The sequence below is a fragment of the Apteryx mantelli genome, chromosome Z, assembly GCF_036417845.1.
Source record: "Apteryx mantelli isolate bAptMan1 chromosome Z, bAptMan1.hap1, whole genome shotgun sequence".
NCBI classification, from domain to species: Eukaryota; Metazoa; Chordata; class Aves; order Apterygiformes; family Apterygidae; genus Apteryx; species Apteryx mantelli.
Window position 1 is genome coordinate 13,537,179 of NC_090020.1, and position 19,451 is coordinate 13,556,629.

At 39.8% G+C, this 19,451-nt stretch overlaps 1 protein-coding gene across 5 annotated transcripts in view; it reads left to right on the plus strand.

The window, feature by feature from the left end:
• ZNF462 (zinc finger protein 462) overlaps positions 1 to 19,451 on the plus strand; it is a 91,579-nt gene that overhangs the window by 56,890 nt on the left and 15,238 nt on the right. For 4 of the 5 annotated variants that reach the window (XR_010886828.1, XM_067315341.1, XM_067315343.1 and 1 more), the window contains exons 7-8: positions 70 to 261; positions 17,385 to 17,649. Coding sequence is in view for 4 of the 5 variants with exons in the window: in XM_067315341.1 (XP_067171442.1) it covers positions 70 to 261; positions 17,385 to 17,649 (457 nt within the window). In the remaining variant the exon portion in view is untranslated. The remainder of the gene's footprint in view (positions 1 to 69; positions 262 to 17,384; positions 17,650 to 19,451) is intronic. The other variant, XM_067315344.1, reaches the window with a different exon arrangement.

Consider the following 19,451-nt stretch of genomic DNA (forward strand, 5'->3'; position numbering starts at 1 on the left):
GGAGAAGTATGGGGGCCCCATTTTGTTTCTTTTGTGAGCTGATGACTTGCCTGTATTTCGCTCACCCAGGTGAACATGCCTACAAATGTTCCTCCTGCTCATTTTCCACCATGACAATCAGCCAGCTGAAAGAGCACTCCTTGAAAGTGCATGGGAAAGCACTGACACTACCAAGACCCCGCATTGTCAACCTTGCAGCCTCACACGCCCACCACACCTCCAAGAACCACACTGCTGCTGAAGAAGTGGAGGACTCTAATGGTAAGAGGTGCCTCAGAGCAAGAGTTTAATTTTCTAAGGTGCCACTTAATATTTTTAGTTAAAAAAAAAAAAAAAAAAAAGCGGCAGGCAGCTTGCCCAAGAAGCGGCTTCCTTTGGTCATTAAGAGGAATCAGAAGTTGCAACAAAACAAGAGTAAATATGGTGTTTTAGGACATGACCTGCTTTAGAACTTCACCAATTCATACTTCACTAACTTGTCCTGTCACCGCTTGACTTTGTTATGGTGGCTTTACTTTTTAGCAGAGATTTATATTGTAGAAAATTTTCAGAGGCAGAGTTTCTACTGAAAGCCAATGGGAAAGAGAGCATCTAATTCCATTTGTTCTCCTGAAAAACACCTCTTTACCTTGTTAGGAGAGCACTTTAGTGAAACCAGCTGATTAAGTTTAAAATGTGTACCTATAATGGTAGTACAAGTGATTATTCTCATGTTCTTGCTACAAAGAGCATAAACAGTGCCTCCAGATATTAAGCTGCATCTGCTGGAGAGAGATTCTGAGAACTGTTCTCTTTTCCCTGCTTTCCTTGAAAGCTTTTAGTGCCCTTGTGCAAGAGAAGCATGCAGGAAATATCTAGGAAGCAACAGAAAAGGGGATGCAGTTAACAGAGAAAATGTAGACTTGTAGGATAGATGTAGTGCGGCATTATAGCAAGCTTTAAAACATTTGCAGTTGTTGCTTATGAGACTCGTTTTAGGTTGCTTACTGCCAATTAAGAAAAGAGTTGACCTTTGAGCAAAAAATCTTGATTCTTGGATGAGTTGCATTGACAAGGGAGGAGAAGGTAGCTGAAGATGAATAAAAGGTTCAGGTGTTTGCAGAAATTCCAAGGAATTAGGGTATGGGGGATGTTAGGAGAGGAAAAAAATGTTCAAAACTTTCCAGAGTTTTTCTTTCTTTTTTTTTTTTTTAATAAAGCAGAATTTTCTTTTCTTTTAACTAGTGAAATGAAAGGGGAGATAAGTGTCATGACTAATTGCTTTGTAGCTTTTTTGGTCTCCCATCACCCCTTCTTTTCTTTCTCATTGGAAAAAAAGTGTGAAATAAGAAAGAGTGAAAGACAAGAAATAAGTCCAGGAAATGGCAGAAAATAATTTAAAGAAAGAAAAAATCGGGATAGAAATAATTTCTTGAAGAAAAAAAAGTGAATAATATTTGTGTGGTTCAGCAAGTCACTTTTGGGAACAGAGTCTTTTGAAAAGATTTTGACCAGCTGCTCTCAGATTGCCTTTTGTCAAAGGGTGTCTGGAACAGTGCAGTGAAGACTTACTAACTGAGCATTTATTTTTGCTAATGCTAGCTTAAACTAATCCAACAAACAGAGAACATCTTGTGTAGTATCTGTTACTCTTCTATTACTTTCTATAAAGAATGTTCCATTACTGACTGTTAAGAGGTGGACAGTAATTTTCAGTGTCTGTCCTGGTCTTTCCAGTTTGTTGGCAAAGTTTTGCTAGTCAGAGTGGTGTTGAGAGATACAGAAGGACAGTTTTTGAACTTGAGAAGGATGGTGCATTTACTTCACAGTGTTTTTTTTGTTTTGTTTTGCTTGTTTGTTTGTTTGTTTGTTTACTGATCCCAGGAGCACAAAGTCATGGTAACTGAAGTTACAAATTGAGTGAAGATCTCTGTAGAAGATAATTTTATAGCCTTTAATGTGAACTCATCCCAAAATGAATAAAATAATGACTCTTAACAAAAACACTTTTTGAGGATGGCTCTGTTACCTAGATTTGTATTGCAGCCTGAGACCAGCGCAGAATTTGTCCCAATTAGCTTGATCATCTTTAAACAGGGTTAATAGTTAAGTCACTTTGACAATAATAGAAGCCACCCACTGGGGAGCTAGTCAGACAAGTACAGGTGTAATAATAATCGTGTTAACATTTTCTGCATTGCTTGGGGAAGGAATAACCTGTTTTAAGTAGTTTTTTGACATTATGAAGTTGGCTGCAGATCAAGTTAATGATCGCTGCTCTTGTGACTTCATTTATTTTTGGTTTTTAGAAGGGAATGAATCAAGCTCTGTGTTACCTAGGCCTGCAAGTTGCAGATGATACATAGGACTAGATAAAAGACTGGTCCCAATAATAGGAAATATGGGTATGTGTGAGAGGCATTATTATGTCCAGCTGGAGGCAATATTAAGTGGGGCTCACACAGCGTACCATAGTTGGATTTCATCTGCGTTAGCGTGTATAAATAACCTGTGCTTGGGCTGTGATCAAATTAATGGGGATACAAAATTGAACTAGGACTGGGGTGAACGGCAGACGAGAAGGTTGCTTCATGTTGTTATGGACTCATTTTATAGGTTGGTAGGTATGCAGCAGGCCAGTATAATTGAAATGGCTGCAGAAAAGGTCTGTTCTTGTCTATGGATGAATATTGTAGCTGGAATAGGAAATAGAGCAGGATGGCTTGGGGAGATTTGAGAAGCTAGCAGAACTCATCTTGCCAATTGTTGAGCCCTGCAAAGATGGAGAAAAGGGAAAAGGGTACCGAATTGTAATAGCAGAGCGCCTGTTTGAATAGAGCTGTTCTGGGACAAGAGCCCAGCGGAACTTCAGCTGCTGCTTTTTTTCCTGCAGAAATTGTTCCCTGAGGGGCCTTCCTTAGAACATTTCTTTTGTTCTTTAGGTTGATCCATTTGTTAAAAGATGAAAATATATTTAAATTTGAGTGACTCATCTCTTTCAGTTCAGTGTGGTTAGCAGCCAGCATATCTGAAACGTTCAACTTTATGTCCTGGAGGTGTTTTGGGGCTTGATATACTTTGCATGGAGGTGAAGTTGGAGCAGTTTAGCGGTTTAGGTAGGCTCATCCCTGGCAACTACATTGTCATTAAAAAGCGTAACAACCACTTTAACGCTCATGTGCCTCTCCCAGGGCAGTGGCATAACAGGGTGTTTGTGGCAATCTCTGAAGTGAGTCAATGGAGAAGGCTTTGTTAGTGAGAAATCGCTGGAAGGTACTGCTTTTTGTATCCTACCTGGTTTTCCATGTGTTGTGTGATATCATGATACGTAAGGATCTGTTCATGCTGTATCCTAACCTCTGTAGAGGTAAATCACTCTGTTCTTTTTACAAACAGTCACAAAAGACCAGCAAATGGTAATCCCCAGTGTGACTTTTCTGTTTTGCATAGGATAGGGGCACTGAGAGTTTTGCAACGTTCAACTCCTGTTGAAACAATGAGGTGGCCAGTCTGGTAAAATGTTCTTTTGATCTCCCAGTAGTTTACAGGTATTTTTCCTTTTGGAAGACAGAGATGGTGGTATTCTATGTATTTTCAGTTATGTGGTTGGAATTTTTGTTTGTTTGGATTTACTTACTTATTTGCACTATGCAGGAAACTGTGGTTTAGGAGTTTTGAGTCCTTAGACAGTGAAAATTCAGAATAAATTGAAATATTTCGAACTCCTCAATCTTTGAGGAGGACTGGATGAATCCCCTAAAAAGATATGTTTTGTTGTATGTTCTTTCACATTTTCTTGAGAACCAGAACTTATGTTTGTGTTAATCTCTGCCCAGAAGGGTTATATGGATTTACTGGTGATATTGTCATCCTGTGGTGCAATATGTGTCATAGATAAGAGTCTACAGTCTCGTGCCGTGTGGAATCAGCTCTGTTGCTGTTGATTTGAGTGCAAGACAATGAAATCCCACAGTCTGCATTGTCAAGTCATTACAATATTGAAAGACCATCATCATCTCTGTCAGTAGGGAAGGCTTGAAATGAAAGCCAGGCAGAGACACAAATTGTTTGACTAAACCCTGGAAAACAGAGGAACAGGTGTTACCTTTAAAGTGAACACTAGCTGAGGAGAATGCACATATGAACAGATGCTTGCATAAGGCCTGGTGTTATGTGTGTTTGCTCATATTCAAGGGCTGTAGAGGTGGAAGACTGCCTTCCTCTTATAAACTGGAGAAATCCATGAGCGGAGCCTCTTGTCGTAAAGACCATAAAACAAAATGACTCCACAGACAGATCAACAGTTTAGTGTTATTACTCTACCCTCAGCAAAAACTTCTTGGGAGTATGTAAAATATTTGTCATAAATCGCCCTGGCTAGAACTATTGCTTCTTTTCAGTAGCTCTTTATTCTTTGAATAACCCCTTTGGCTTAACTGCTTTGTAGAGCAAAGTGCTGCTCTATATTGATATGGCTGGCAGATCTGGAGCCTCATAAATTTATTTGTGTCATGACTGTATAAAGTAATTCAAAATAACAGGTTTTTTTTTTTTAGTTTTTAGTAGTTAAGAATATGTAATTGCTGTAGGGACACAGTGAAGTGCAAGTGATAAACCAGACAGATCTTGTGGATGTGGCTTCTAATGTCTTCTCATTCATGCTGCCATTGCACAAGATCTTTTTCCTTTTTAGTGGTAGCCAGCTCTTGAAATGTAGAAAGCAGCACACTCTGTGCATGCCCTTGGAGCTCAATAATCATGGTTTTCACTGTTATGCAAACCAAACAGTATCTATGATTAACACCAGCACACATCATAAAACACATGCAGGGACAGAGCTAGAAGAATTTTTGACTTTCCCAGTACACTACATGTCAACATCTTCATTAAATTTAATTACTTGCAGCAGCAAATGCATTGAAAACTACTAAGTGAAACACCCAGTGCCCTATTCCAGCTTTTTGTGAACTTTAGCCTTTGTCGGTGGAAAAGAACTTTGTCTCATCTAGAGACCGGAATATAAATGCATCTGCCTTGCTTTACTGGAGCCTGGCTGGTACAAAACTGCTCAACTAAGTTCTGTCTCTGGGATTGTTGTTTAAGAACTGTAAATCCCTTCCCATTCCTGTACACTTCCTTTTCAGAATGGATAATACATAATCAGGATGTGTCTCTTCTATGCTGCTTGACAGTTGAAATCCTGAGGGGTGCACAGGGCCCTTAGCAGGTTTGCTAGAACAGTTTCATGCACTACCAGAAGCAGAGGAGAGCTATGGGGAAGAGGGGAGGCTTTTTAACAAATGTCTCTCAGATAGTGCCAATGAGACAAGATTTTTATCGCAGTGCACTCAGCCCTAGAGGCACTCAACTCCGTCTTCCTTCCACCTTCCAGAAGAGAGGCAAGCTTTCCATATGCTCAGATATGCTACCCCCAATTGTTTTTTGTTTTTTTTTTCCAATGCATACTTTATTTTGCAGCTGAGCTATTTATTTCTATCTATGGGCACCGTTGATAAGAGGTGTTTTTGTAACCTTCTAAGCAGGGTAGAAAGTCTCTAAGCCTGTTGCTTGTGAGGCTTTTTCTTGAAATTTCAACTTTGTTGTTGTTTCTTTCTCATTGTCACTATTGTGTCGTAGTGTTTTATGGCTACCACTGTTAGGGTGAGACCACAGTAGGTTGGAATCCTCACAGCCCGGAAGCCTGATATTGGAGCAGAATTGCCTTTTCTTTGTATTTAAGACCCCTCATTTGTTTGTGTTTTTTTGTTTTTTGTTTTTTTGTTTTTTCCTTTTTTTCTTTTTGGGCACCACTCTTTTGAAGTCTTTTTACTTGTCTGTTGTTTGATCAGGGAGGCAGAGAGCCAGTAATGACTACAGGGCAGATTCAGGCAAAGCTTTAATGCCTAATTGCTTTAATTGCAAGGTGGGTTGGAAGGATAGCTTCCATATTAAGGATGCAAGATGGTGATCAGCACTTTGCTGATCAGAAGATGCCTTTGCTTTTGTAGCCATAGTCAGGGTTTAGAAGGGTGTCTCCTGGTTCTGCCTGTTTCCTTGGTTTTGTGCCCTGTAGGAGTGATACTGCATGCCTGTCTTCTCCCTCTCAAATTTCAGATCAACTCTTCTTTCTTTCACACTGGTCCTTTTTTCTGCCTCGTTCATTCTTTCTCTAACCCAGGGCAAGTTTCCACTCTCCCCACAGAATTTCCCTGTCTTTCCTTCCCAGAGGTGCTGCCAGTGGCCGAGCTGCTTGCCAATGCTTATTAAGACTCTCAGGTACTTGTTGGTGTGTCTTATTTCTTGTGGTCAGAATTACACTAATTATCAGATGTGGAATCAGATGGGAACTTTTTCCTGAGTCAGATTGGCAGGCAGTGGTGGAACAAGTGCAGGGCTTGTTTCTCTCCTTACAAGTTTACTGAGCAAACTCCTCGTTGTTTCAAGGACCTGGGGCACCAGAGATGCCCTTGTTCCCTGAACCTCCTTCCATTGGTTAATAACTGTTGGCTTTTGGCCTTTTCCTACGGCTTGTTGAGAACAGTTTTGTGGCCAGTGGAACAGCATGAGATGTTTGTTTTGTTGTTGGCTTTGCTTTTGGGGATGTCAGCATGCTGTCTATTGTGTTCCTTTCTGGTCCTGAGCTGAATGGGCAAAGGCAAAACTGGGATTCAGCAGGATGGAGACAGGAACTCAGGCAACTGGGAGAAGTAATTTGCTGCCAGTCTTTGTATGGATTTGGATAACCTGCTGTGGTGGGATTGATGTGATACTGAAAGAATTGCTTAGGGTAGACAGAAGATGGAATAAGTTTTTTGGGAGGATCAAGCAATAAATGAAGGAAGAAACATCTCTTGAATTCCTGTCCATTAGCTAGAAATGGACCTGAGTGCATCCACAGAGAGAAGAAGCATATCTAGATCCCTGGTTCTTTGTTTTTTTGTTTTATTTTTCCCCCCTGAGGTTTTTCTTTCTGTTTGCTCTGGTTTTTACTTTATGCTACTGTCACTCTCCCTTTAATCTGTGATAACTCCATACAGAATAAAAAGGGAGCTGTTGCTGTGAAGGAGTGTGTGGTATGACTTGACCAACACTGCTGAAGAGAGTGTTTCTGCAGGCTATCATTCCCACATGTTAGTAGCCTTTGGGTGTATGCTAAGTGATGTCACTTTCTGTGCCCTGAGACTGGAGTGATTTTCTATTGATCTAAAAATGTTAGAGGGATTTGGAGCTTGATGGAGAGGTAGAACACCTTTACTCATTTTAGCTGTGGATCTTACTGCTCATTTTAGCTATGTGTCTTAGTATCAACATAGTTGACAGCCTGGAGTTTGGCACTTACGTAGACAGTTTTATTTCTTCTTTAAGGGACATTGTTACCATACTTTGGTATCAATATTTGAAAATATTGTCTGAAGTGATCTGAGGTTACCCAGAGCTAGGGGTAGATCTGAGTCTCTGTTTTTGGTGATAATAATAGTGATGTCAAGATATATGCTGTCCCTCTTGGAGGTCTCCAGAACAAATTAGAAAAGCTGTTAAGCTCTATCATTAGAGTGAATCAGATCCTTGGCACCCATATATTGTCACTGTAATAGTAGGGTCAGTTTTAAAGCAGAATGCAAAAAATGCAGCACTTAATAGAGCTGGATTTCTTTTCACTCTTCCTTTCAGGCTTAGAAGCAAGAGGAGCATGTTGATGACAGCAGCATGCATGTTTGTGTCTTTGTTTTAGTATTTGTATTTATACAAACACTTAAAGAGTCAGAGCAATAGAGTAGGAAATGTGGAATGTTCCTGAAAAATATCTGATAAATTGCCCTTAAAAATGACAAGGAAATCCCAGAGCACAGAGTTTGAGGCTGAATTTGGTTACCAATGCCAAAAAATAATTGCTCAATAAATTATTGCCTGAGTGAAGAGTCAGTAGAAGTGGAAAATTTTTGTGAACTCAGAAAGGAACCTGTTGCCAGTACCTCCTGTTGGCAGATTGGTTTAATCAGCTTCTTGCCACAGCTGTTTCCAGATCTATTTGTCTGTGTTTGTCTCTTCTGTAAGTTCACTTCCCTCTATGAAATTGAGTTTGTCTCAACAGATAAGGAATAGCTGGGCAACTTTTTATTTTATGCATTTTATGGAAATGGTAAGCACATAGAGATCATGATGTTTAAAATGCAAACAGAATGCTTGTAATTAAGTGCTTCCTGGTATTTAGACTATGGAATTTTGCTTCTTCAATAACCAATGATGAGATGATGGAGTTGAAACAGGACCAATAGGCTGAACCGTTCACCCAGTATAAGCTGGTGGCAGCAGACTGTCAGCCTGCAATGTTCTTACTTTAAACAGAAGGCAGTGGATGAACAGAGATGCCAGAAATGCCAGCAGAAGGAAAACATGATGCACTCCACATGGAACATCTGTGTATTTTAAGGAAAAATTGCAATGGACAAAGCAACATGTAGGTTACAATGCTCTACTGGCTTGGTGCTGGCATTACAAAGGATGCAAGTAGCAAAACAACTGCTGAAACACCCCATATTTGAAAAAGAGGATTGTATGCAGCATTAGAGTGACTATATGCACTCAAAGAACCACAGGAAAATCAAACTGGGTTGAAGCCAGGAAAATAATGTTGTTGGGGGGACAACAGATGCAAAGAGGGGATAACTGGAAGTGAAATGGCTATGTGATGAAGTATTTCTCCACGCCTAAAACTGATCCTTCCAACTTACAGCATTAGTAGAACAGGGTAAGGATTCAAGCAGTGTTCTCGGCCGTGGTATACCTGTTCTGTGGATGAATGTAGGTCTTGAAAGCTAATGTTAATTGGAATTTCTAGTAGTGTTGGAAACTCAAAAAAAGGAGGCCATAGGAAGCTCTTGAACTGGTCCCTCCCATTAAATAGAAATAATATGGCATAACTTCTTTCACCAGTTACTTTTCCTCCTTCCTAAGACTTACAAAAGTCTCACTGCTTTTCTTTGCGTCTTATTATATGGAGTATTATAACCGCTTTCTGCTTGATCTCAACTGTGAAACTCTGAGATACTTCAGTAGGCAGTAGTATGAATCTCTCTGTGTAAAGGAATTCGGAAGATAAAGTTCTTTATTACTTTCTTCTTGTTAGATTAAGTTCATGTCACCTCTGAGTGATTCTGACATTAGCACAAGAAGCTGTGCAGCATTTATCTCATTCGATTCAGAAATATGTGTGCACATAACTCAAAAGAAAATTCAAAGTGTTAAAAAAGCATAGATATAGTTTCTCAGCTCCTTTGAATGACCAAGATCCCATAGTCCATGTATCTTTCTGATTGTCCTTTGCTGTTACCTTAGATATGTATGTAATAACTTTTTTTTAGATGCAAAAGCTAGTCCAAAATGATCCAAAAGTGACCGTGATAGATAATGCTGAAAGAAATTGCTCCAACAAGGTTGTTTTGGTTTGGTTTGGTTTTTAATCCTTTAAATGGCAATTGTACTGAAGGAGTTTATTTTCTTTCCATACTATTCCTGCATCTTTTAAAGTTTAAGAATGAGAGCACAAAGCTTGTTTCCATTACAGCTCTTTCACAACATGCTAGCAATGTAAACGTTCTTTAGTAGAAATCAGAATTATTTCTAGGACCAGGTTCAAATTTTATTTTTAAACATGCACTGGATAGAACATCTACATACAGTATGGTTCCCTAAGCTTGTTCATCAATATTGTGTTGCATCCCTCTGAATCTTGTTCTGTTCTCTATCCTCCCCTCCCCTCAGTTTAATTTATTGCCAGAACATTTCACCCTCCCACATATTCTTCCTTCCAGGTCAGTGATGCATGGCATAAAGTGAACAAATGTGTATAGTCTTAGCAATCTTTGTATGACACTCTGCTTTGCCACCTTCCCACTTTTCAAGCTGTTGCTACTCATGACTATATCCTTTCCCATCACTCTGTGAGCTGGTGATTTTGAGTCCCATTGAATTTCAGATGGAATTATGTTCCTAACTCTCATAAGCTCCACTTCTAACGTTATCTTACTCCTTTTTAAATAATTATTGTTGATAGTTCAGTTCTTTGCTTTTGGCCATATATTTTGTGTTTTTTGGTATAGTGTTGCATCTTGATTTGGCTTCACAAGCATATTTATATCCAGAGGAAACCATTTGTCTACTGCTTTTCTTAATTCCGTGGAATTTCCCTGACATTCTTCATACAAATCTTCTCTTTGTGTGAACGCATTCACACTAAATTAAAAAGCATTCCAGGTATTCTCTTTTTGGTCTCTTTAGGACTCTCTCTCACAGATCTATAATGTCCTAGGCCCATACTTGTTATTACATTCCCTTTTTTCCCCAAAAGAGCTTTCAAGAGCTTTTTGAGATTTGTACATTCTCTCTGTGTTTGTTCTAAACTTGAGAGCCAAATGCCCCCTTTCCTAGTTTTTATTGTCATGCAGATGCTGATCTCTCTGACTCTGTGGCTGATATTCCAGGGTGGATTTACTAGGAAAGTGTGGTGCCTTCAGATTTGTCTATTTCTCTCTCCTTCTGGTTATTAGTACTTTGCAGATACAATATACTCACTTTCCAGTATACTGAAACTATGGCTTCTCTTGAACGATATGTCTTCCTGAAGCACTGTTTCTTTTTTTTTCTTTAATAGATACTTTTTCTTCTGTTTTTTCAACTGCCACTCAGTTTCCTTTACTTAAGCATTTTGAAGTATTATAATCTGTTGTTCTTGTTTGTTTTAGGTGTCTTGTTTTTGAGTGTTTCACTGGTGTGTTCATGTTCATTGATATCTGAAAATCTGTGCAAATAACTAAAATGTTACTTAATTTCTGAGTAAATTTATGTAACTGGATCAGAATCTTAACTATTTATTTTTTCCTTCTGAAAGGATTCCAGTTTTCCTTTTTTCAGCCATCTGACCCACATTTTATATGCTGTAGAGCATCCATGAAAACCTGGATTTTCATTTTGCTTCTGCAGTGGATTCTCACTGTGTATTTTTCCCTCGTGTATGATCCCAGGGTGTGCAGGTGTGTCTCAAGCCTGTAGTTTTAGCATTATATTGCATTGTAGTGGAGACCATGAATTCCATTCGCATATTTAGGCTCATGTGGATAAGGCAGTAGCTTTGAGCAGAGTTGACAGATACTTTGTGCCAGTCTTTGTGACTGTACTCTGGGTAAAGTTTTCAGAATGGCAAAATCACTTAGCAAGCATTAAAGTGTTTTAGGCGCTTCTGGAAATGCTGTCTCTCTTCACCCCTTGCAGAGACACTATCAGACTTTCTTATGTGTTATTACATGCACACAGCAGTAATATATATATGGCTCTGTTGATGGGGCACCATATGGACAGTAATTTCTACTGCTTTCCATTCAAATAGTCATTTCACCTTTTGGGTAAGAGAAGCCTGTGGTGTTCAGAGGGTGGATCCTGATGGCTTTTAGATCCATAGCGCTGGCAGGGATTTAACTAATCTTGTTACTCTTTCTGTGAATGTAATCTGTAGGTAGATCTGGTGGTGCAGAATTCTAGTCATGAGATCTGCAATATCACTGTTGTTCTTCCATATTTGGTCAAGTCGGTTACTGCTAATTTTTGCCTCTTGGCGTGACTGCAGGTGCCTTTTCTTTTACTTCAGAACATCTCATGCTGTTAGCTTGCTTTGGAAGTGGTCTGGTAAGTTCTTTACATTTGTTTTAGGTGAAACATTCATTTTAGGTAAAATTATTGTGAAGAATAGATTTTTTTTTTCTTCTTTTTTTCTTTTTTTTTTTTTAGCAACTGAGGCTAAATATTCAGTTTTCTCTTCCTTATATTGAATACCTGAGCATCTCTTATTTTCTTGTGGTGCCAGCAAAAAAAAAGATTGTCAGTTTTTTCTTTATCATTTTCATTTTCTTCTCTTCCATGTTTTCTCTTTGGCTTCATGTTTTACATTACAGGCATACTTCAGAGATATTGCGGGTTTAGTTCCAGACGACTGCAATAAAGCGAATATTGCAATAAAGCGAGTCACACAAATTTTTTGTTTTCCCAGTGCATATAAAAGTTATGTTTACACTATACTGTAGTCTATTAAGTGTGCAATAGCATTATGTCTAAAAAAACAATGTACATACCTTAACTAAAAATACTTTATTGCTAAAAAATGCTAACCATCACCTGAGCCTTCAGCGAGCCGTAATCTTTTTGCTGATGGAGGGTCTTGCCTCAGTGTTGATGGCTGCTGACTGATCAGGGTAATGGTTGCTGAAGGTTGGGGTGGCTGTGGCAATTTCTTAAGACAGTGATGAAGTTTGCCGCATCGATTGACTCTTCCTTTCACGAAGGATTTCTCTGTAGCGTGCAATGCTGTTTGATAGCCTTTTACCCACAACAGAACTTCTTTCAAAATTGGAGTCCGTCCTCTCAAACGCTGCCGCTGCTTTGTCAGCTCAGTTTACATAATATTCTAAATCCTTTGTTATCATTTCAACCATGTTCACAGCATCTTCCCCAGGCGTAGATTCCATCTCAAGAAACCACTTTCTTTGCTCATCCATAAGAAGCAACTCTTCATCCATTAAAGTTTTATCATGAGATTGCAGCAATTCAGTCACATCTTCAGGCTCCGCTTCTAATTCTAGTTCTCTTGTTGTCAGTTCTAGTTCTCTTGTTGTCAGCCTGTCCTCTGAAGCTTTGAAGCCAGGCACAGACTTCTCCTCTCTAACTATGAAAGTCCTAGATGGCATCTTCTTCCAATAGAAGGCTGTTTTCGTTGACATTGAAAATCTGTTGTTTAGTGTAGCCACCTTTATCAATTCCCTTAGCTAGATCTTCTGGATGACTTGCTGCAGCTTCTACATCAGCACTTGCTGCTTCACCTTGCACTTTATGGTATGGAGATGGCTTCTTTCCTTAAACCTCATGAACCAACCTCTGCTATCTTCAAACTTTTCTTCTGCCACTTCCTCACCTCTCTCAGCCTTCACAGAGTTGAAGAGGGTTCGGGCCTTGCTCTGGATTCAGCTTTGGCTTAAGGGAATGTTGTGGCTGGTTTGATCTTCTATCCAGACCACTCAAACTTTCTCCATATCAGCAATAAGGCTGTTTCGCTTACTTATTATTCGTGTGTTCACTGGAGTAGCACTTTGAATTTCCTTCAAGACCTTCTGCTTTGCATTCACAACTTGGTTAACTGTTCGGAGCAAGAGGCTGAGCTTTCCGCCTCCCTCGACTTTCGACATGCCTTACGCACTAAGCTTCATCACTTCTAGCTTCTGATTTAAAGTGAGAGACGTGCAACTCTTCCTTTCGCTTGAACACTTGGAGGCCATTGTAGGGTTATTAATTGCCCTAATTTCAATATTGTTGTGTCTCAGGGAATAGGGAGGCCTGAGGAGAGGGAGCGAGACGGGGGAACGGCCGGTCGTTGGAGCAGTCAGAACACACACAACATTTATCAATTAAGTTTGCCGCCTTATATGGGCATGATTCGTGGCGCCCCAAAACAATTCCAATAGTAACCTCAAAGATCACTGATCACAGATCACCATAACAGATATAAAAATAATGAAAAAGTTTGAAATATTGCGAGAATTACCAAAATGTGACACAGAGACACAAAGTGAGCACATGCTGTTGGAAAAATGGTGCCGATAGACTTGCTTGACGCAGGGTTGCCACAAACCTTCAATTTATTAAAAAAAAAAAAAAAAACGCAATATCTGCAAAGCACAATAAAGCAAAGCACAATAAAATGAGGTATGCCAGTATTTAATATAAATTTTCTAACTTTTCCCTTTGCTTATTTTAATGTCTTTCTTCTGCTTTCTGACTTTGATGTAGACTTCTAAGACCATTTTACTTTTTTCAGACATGAGTGGCCGGATCCTCTTCCAACTCTGGGCCAAGATTGTTAATGCTTTCGTGGAGTGCTCCCAAACCTTTGTGTTTGGGGTGCAGGAAAAAACTGAGGTGGTACATGTGGCCCTGACTCAGTTGTTAGGCAGCTCTGGGGGAAAAGCTCTACTCTCTTCCTCCTTTGTTCTCTACTCTTGTATCCAGGCATCCTGTTCTTGCAGCAGGACCATCAAAAGGTCTCCAGCATTGTGGGGCACCCTTGCTCAAGGCCTACATAAATGCTGCTACTTTTATGACACTTGGTTAACATCTCAAGTCAGTGCAGTGCTAAGGGATGTGCTGGACTGCCTGGGACATCAGCCTGCTCTTTCAGCAAGAATAGTGGAGGTGCCCATGTAGAAGTGCTTTGCCAGTTTAAGGTAACGGTGTTCCTTAAAAATCATTGTGAAGTTGCTCCTTGGCTATGGTTTTCTGATGTACCTCCTTAGTCCTTCCCTCAGCTGCTGGTACAAAAAAAACACACCCAAAACCCATAATCCATTTCTTGTTTGCTCACTGTCCTTTCTGTGCTGTGTGCTAAAAGACATGGTCAGAAGCAAAGGCAAGTCAGTTGGTATCTTTCCACTGCCTCCACTGGTTTTGGAGTGGGCACGAAAAAGTGTGGTTCAGAGCTCGTTGAGGTCAGTGGAAAACCTCCCATGCCTTCAGTCGGCTTTGGACTCTGTCCGAAGTGTTTATGGTGGACCTGGGTTGCACCTGTGTGCTAGGATAGCCATCTGGCAAGCTGATTCTCAGAAAGCAACAGAAGCCCTATACACAAGTTAATCCTGGGTGTTTTTCTTCACAAAGTGCTAAATCTTGCACTCCAGAAGCACTGAAAAATAATGAAAGCCTTTGGCAAGGCAAGGAAGGAGGAATACACAGGCAAAGCTAGGGACATGCATGCTACCATTGTTTAAGTGTGAGACTCTCCACATAAGCTCTTGGGATGGCATCTTTTCTATAAGTATCAAAACTGTCTTAATTGTAAAAGAGCAATATACTAAAATTGTAAGGTGGCCAGCACAAAAAGACAGGTTGAAATTAAGTAAGAATTCAAATATTAAAAGTAGAATCTGCTTTTGGCTGTTCCTGATGACAAGGAGAGTTACTTCATGCATTTTTTTTCCTGTGGGAAGAGGCTATCTAATTCCACAGTTTTTACATACCAGATTCCACAGAAGTATGTAAATACCCAATTCAGAGTTTGAAAGCTGGAATAATAGACACCAGATGATAGGGAAATAAAAACATGTGAAACATAATGGGCCTTCCAAGCAACAACAAAACCTCCTCATTCTGAAAATAATCCCTTTTAACTCTGCAACATTCTTATCAATGGACATCACTGAGATTTTGTCTGGGAATCTTGATGATATGAAGGAAAATTTTGATCCCTTCTTTCTGAGGAGAGGACAGTAGGTTACAAACTAGGTTGTAATCTGTGCCTTACAAATAATTTGATTGGTGCTCATGGAGGAAGAACTATCTCCAGTGCTATGAACTTTTTTTAGGATGTCACATCATGGTTGGGAAATGTGTGCCTAACTATTCTGGGCTTTTAGAAGCACTGAGCCAGCTAGCCCAGACACTGGGCTGCAGGTTTGCAAGTCAGCAGATCTGCTCTGAACCGTGCATTGTTTTGGGCCTCGAGGCCCTGATCCAAAAGCAGGGGGAGCACATGGTTGCTGCCTTTGAGGAAGAGCAAACTTGTGCTGAGATCTGCCGCTCCTCAGGCCTGCCCTGTGCTGTCGTGGAGGGTGTGGGGAGCCTGTTAAAAGCGGAAAGCAAGCCTTGAGAAGTGAATGTGTGGGACTCACTGTGAGCCTTCAGTGGTGAGCAAGCCTGCTGTAGAAGTGATGAAAACAGAGATGATAAACACTGCATTGTGATCCAGTCTCTGTTCATGAGACTTGGATAAGAGAAACAAAAATAACTTAGTTCTTTTTACCAGAATATTCCATGTCTCTGCATTTGTCTTGGCTGTACACCTGGTGATGAAGCCAGGGGAGCCTGGAGACATCTATCTCCTGCTTTGTGCTTTGTTTGTATGTTTGGTTTTTTTGCTGTTGTTGGTTTGTTTTTCGTTTCTCAGGCATGTATAACCCCCTTTGTGGCGGTGAGAAAAGAAAGCAAGCATTTTACTCTTGAAGACAGGTGGAGAAGTCCCCACGCTGAATGCTGTATAGGCCTGTTTGCCTTTTGTTTCTCTTTACTAATTGGTAAGAATGGTTGGTATTAAGTTCCTGCAAGTATGTGCATTAGAGAATTCCTACATATCCAGCCTCAGGGAATTATGCTTTGGAAAATGAAGTACCCGTCAAAGCAGGAGGTGTCTGGTACAGTTCGTATCCCTACTTATTTCTTTTCTTTTCTTTTCTTCTTCTCCTTTTTTTCTCCTCTTTCTTCCAAAAAGCTTAAGAAAAAAGCTTTTTGTCTTCTTTTCAGGAAAGTTGCACTGAAATTCATCTGTGCTTTATTCATCTGCTTCCATTTGTGCCATTCATGGGCAGCTGTGGGTTATATAGGACAAAGCAGATGAATTCCTAACATCCACATTCAAAACCATGCATTGGGAAGGGTTCAAGGCCCCTCTGCCCCCCTTGTTTTGGGGTCCAACAAGAGTATTCTAGTTTTCAGTTTCAGTGCTGAGGCATCTCTAGACTGTGTTTCTCCACACGCCAATAAAATGGTGTGACAGACTTCTCCTGGACTGTGTAAGGGACGCTTATGTATAGATAGATATATTTATATAAAGAAGTCTTTTTCTCAGTATGGCAAAAATTAGTAACTTCTAAGGAGATGTGGTTTGGAAACTTGCTTTACAGGAATTTATGATTCAGTATCTTTTTTAATGATAACTTGATTTTAAAACTCATCCACTAGAAGGGCTTGAGTTCACCTTTTGTGAGGATGGCTTCAAATATGACAAAATAAAATTGCATCATTTTCATAGGCTTAACTTTTGATGTAGACTTCTTGAATAGTTCCATGAGTTTCAGAGCAAGGAAGTGTATTCATTCCTTTTTTCTTGCTGTTTTTTTTTTTTCTTTTCTTTTAGATAGGTTGCTCAGATGTATCCTGTGCCAAATCTTCATCTGGTGTGAATTGGCATAAGACATTTGAGAGGATCTGGTTTGATTTATGCACCAAACATTCTGCAGGAGCACTTGGCAGTATGATTAATACGTTTTACCTTCACGATTTCAAAGTGTCTTGAAACCAGACTTCTTTTTAGACTACTTTTAACTTAAATCTGTCACTACTTCTTCCATCTCCAAATCAGATCTAAAAAGCATAATTTCAGCTGATCATCTTTTAAATTGTAGAATGCAGATTAGATTAGATAAAGAAATGCTACACCTTTTTTTCTTTATCCCTTCAGAAAACTGTCTTTGGATTTTGTAACTGAAGGCTTGATCAAACCCGTGTAAACATCGATAGGTGCTGGAGCAGGCCTTGAACCTTTTTAGATTTGTATACCTACCTGAAATAACAACTTCTTTCTTGTTTCTCTACAGACTCTTCATACTCGGAGCCTCCTGATGTTCAGCAGCAGTTGAACCACTACCAGTCTGCAGCTTTGGCCAGAAACAACAATAACATCAGTCCAATCCCACTTTCTGGGAGTGCTGCAGGAGTGGAAAAAACAGAAGCCATCCTTAACTGTGAATTTTGCGAATTCTCCTCGGGTTACATACAGAGCATTCGGCGTCATTACCGTGACAAGCATGGAGGGAAAAAACTCTTCAAGTGCAAAGATTGTTCCTTTTATACAGGCTTTAAGTAAGTACTGTGCAAAGCAGATAAACTGAACTCATAAGGGCTTTTTAGCACTTGAAAAGACTTCTGAGATCTTTGGGAGCTGGCTGTAGCTAAGAGAAACATGGCCACTGCTGACCAGAGGGAGAAACATAGGAAATGCCGTGCCAGATCACAGCAGCATCCATGTAATCCATTTTCCTCTCTCCTACAACAGCTGGTACCATCTGCTGCAGACAAAAGCACAAGAAACCCTTGCAGTAGGTTGTGCTTGCTGGAGGAGAGGGTACAGGTAGTGCTCTGTTCCTCAGTATAAGTAATTAGAAGCTCATCCTTATGTCAAAATTTTTCTCTCCAAAAATAAGGTTATTTCTTGGTACAGCCAGCATGAAGTATGGAACAATCAAGTGTTCTAGGGAGGCAGGAGAGTTTATATTCCTTCTCTGAAAAAACTCTCATGTAATTTTATTTGCCCCACCATTTATCTAGCCGAAATGGAAAGCATTCTCCAAAGTACTTGATAACATATAGAAACATTTCAGCAAATCCAATCAGATATTGCAGAATTTAAAATCTCAGCTCTGTATGTGTGTGTCTCTGTGTGTGTGCACGTTTTTAGCTGTTCTTCCGAGGAAAAAATGCTCATGCACTTGTGTTCTGATATGCTGAACCCTTGAGCGTAACCTTCTTAGCTAACATTTGAGGTCTCAAAGTTGTTAAATTCTTAAGAGATTTGTGAAAATCAGCAGTATGGTTGGGTGAGGGAGAGATGTACTGTTGAAGAAAATGTTGAGCACAAACCTGTTACACATGAGAGAATCCACACAAGAGCAACCTCCAGTTACAGATCTGTAGACTTTTTTGCTTCAGTTGCTTACTGGCTTTATGGTATAATTTGCTGCTTATGCCTCACATCCTAATTGCTATCTGTCTTAAAGATTGCCAGCCACTGCCAGGTCCATTGAATCTTTTCCACATCTTGGTAGTGCCCTTTTTCCTGCCAGTATAAAGTGAAATCATCTTAAATCAAGCTGTAATTAAATATGTTCACAGTTATATAAAGAAGTTAGGTTCTTTAATGTGGTGTCTCAAACATTTGGGGATTAAGTCTTTCCTCTTTAGAAGCACAGTGTGTTCTTTCTCTTAAAAAAAGGCAAAACCCAAACAAATTCCCTCTTCCACTCGCCATAGAAAATTAAAAGCATGAAAACATTCACTGAAGTTGATAAAAATACACCTGTAGACTTCAGCAGTCACAGGATCAGGCCCAAAGCCAGTTGTGTAAGTTGCTTTGTATTCAAGCTAACAGACTTGAAGAACTTCAAAGGGACTTTGAATTCTCCAGTTCACTACAGCAAGCTGCTTAGCTTTTGCAAGCTTTACCACTACTTGAGGAAAAAATGACCAAGTCCTCTAAGTTTACAACACCTCTCATTTCAGTAGTTGAGGTTGTGGTTAGATAGGTGTACAGTTTATTTCCTCTGTACTCATGTCTCTTGCAACTTACAAAAAGTATGCAGCTAATGTAATGCCACCATGACATTTGTTGTGCAAAAGTGCCATGGAGTATTCATTCTTTCCTCCACATTAATATGTAGAGTATTCTGAGTCCTGTGTTTTCAGATCCTTATAACTGATATTTTAAAACTTACCTACTCAGTGCCAAACTCACTGTGAACACAAGTCTGTTTCATAACCTGAATCTGAACAATTCAACTGATTTGGGGCTCATCCTGCAAAGACAGAGGTGGTTGAGGATGGTTTTTGCACTCAGAAGTAAGTCTGTCCTCCTTGTGCAAGTCCAGAAGAGTTGATAGGATTTTACT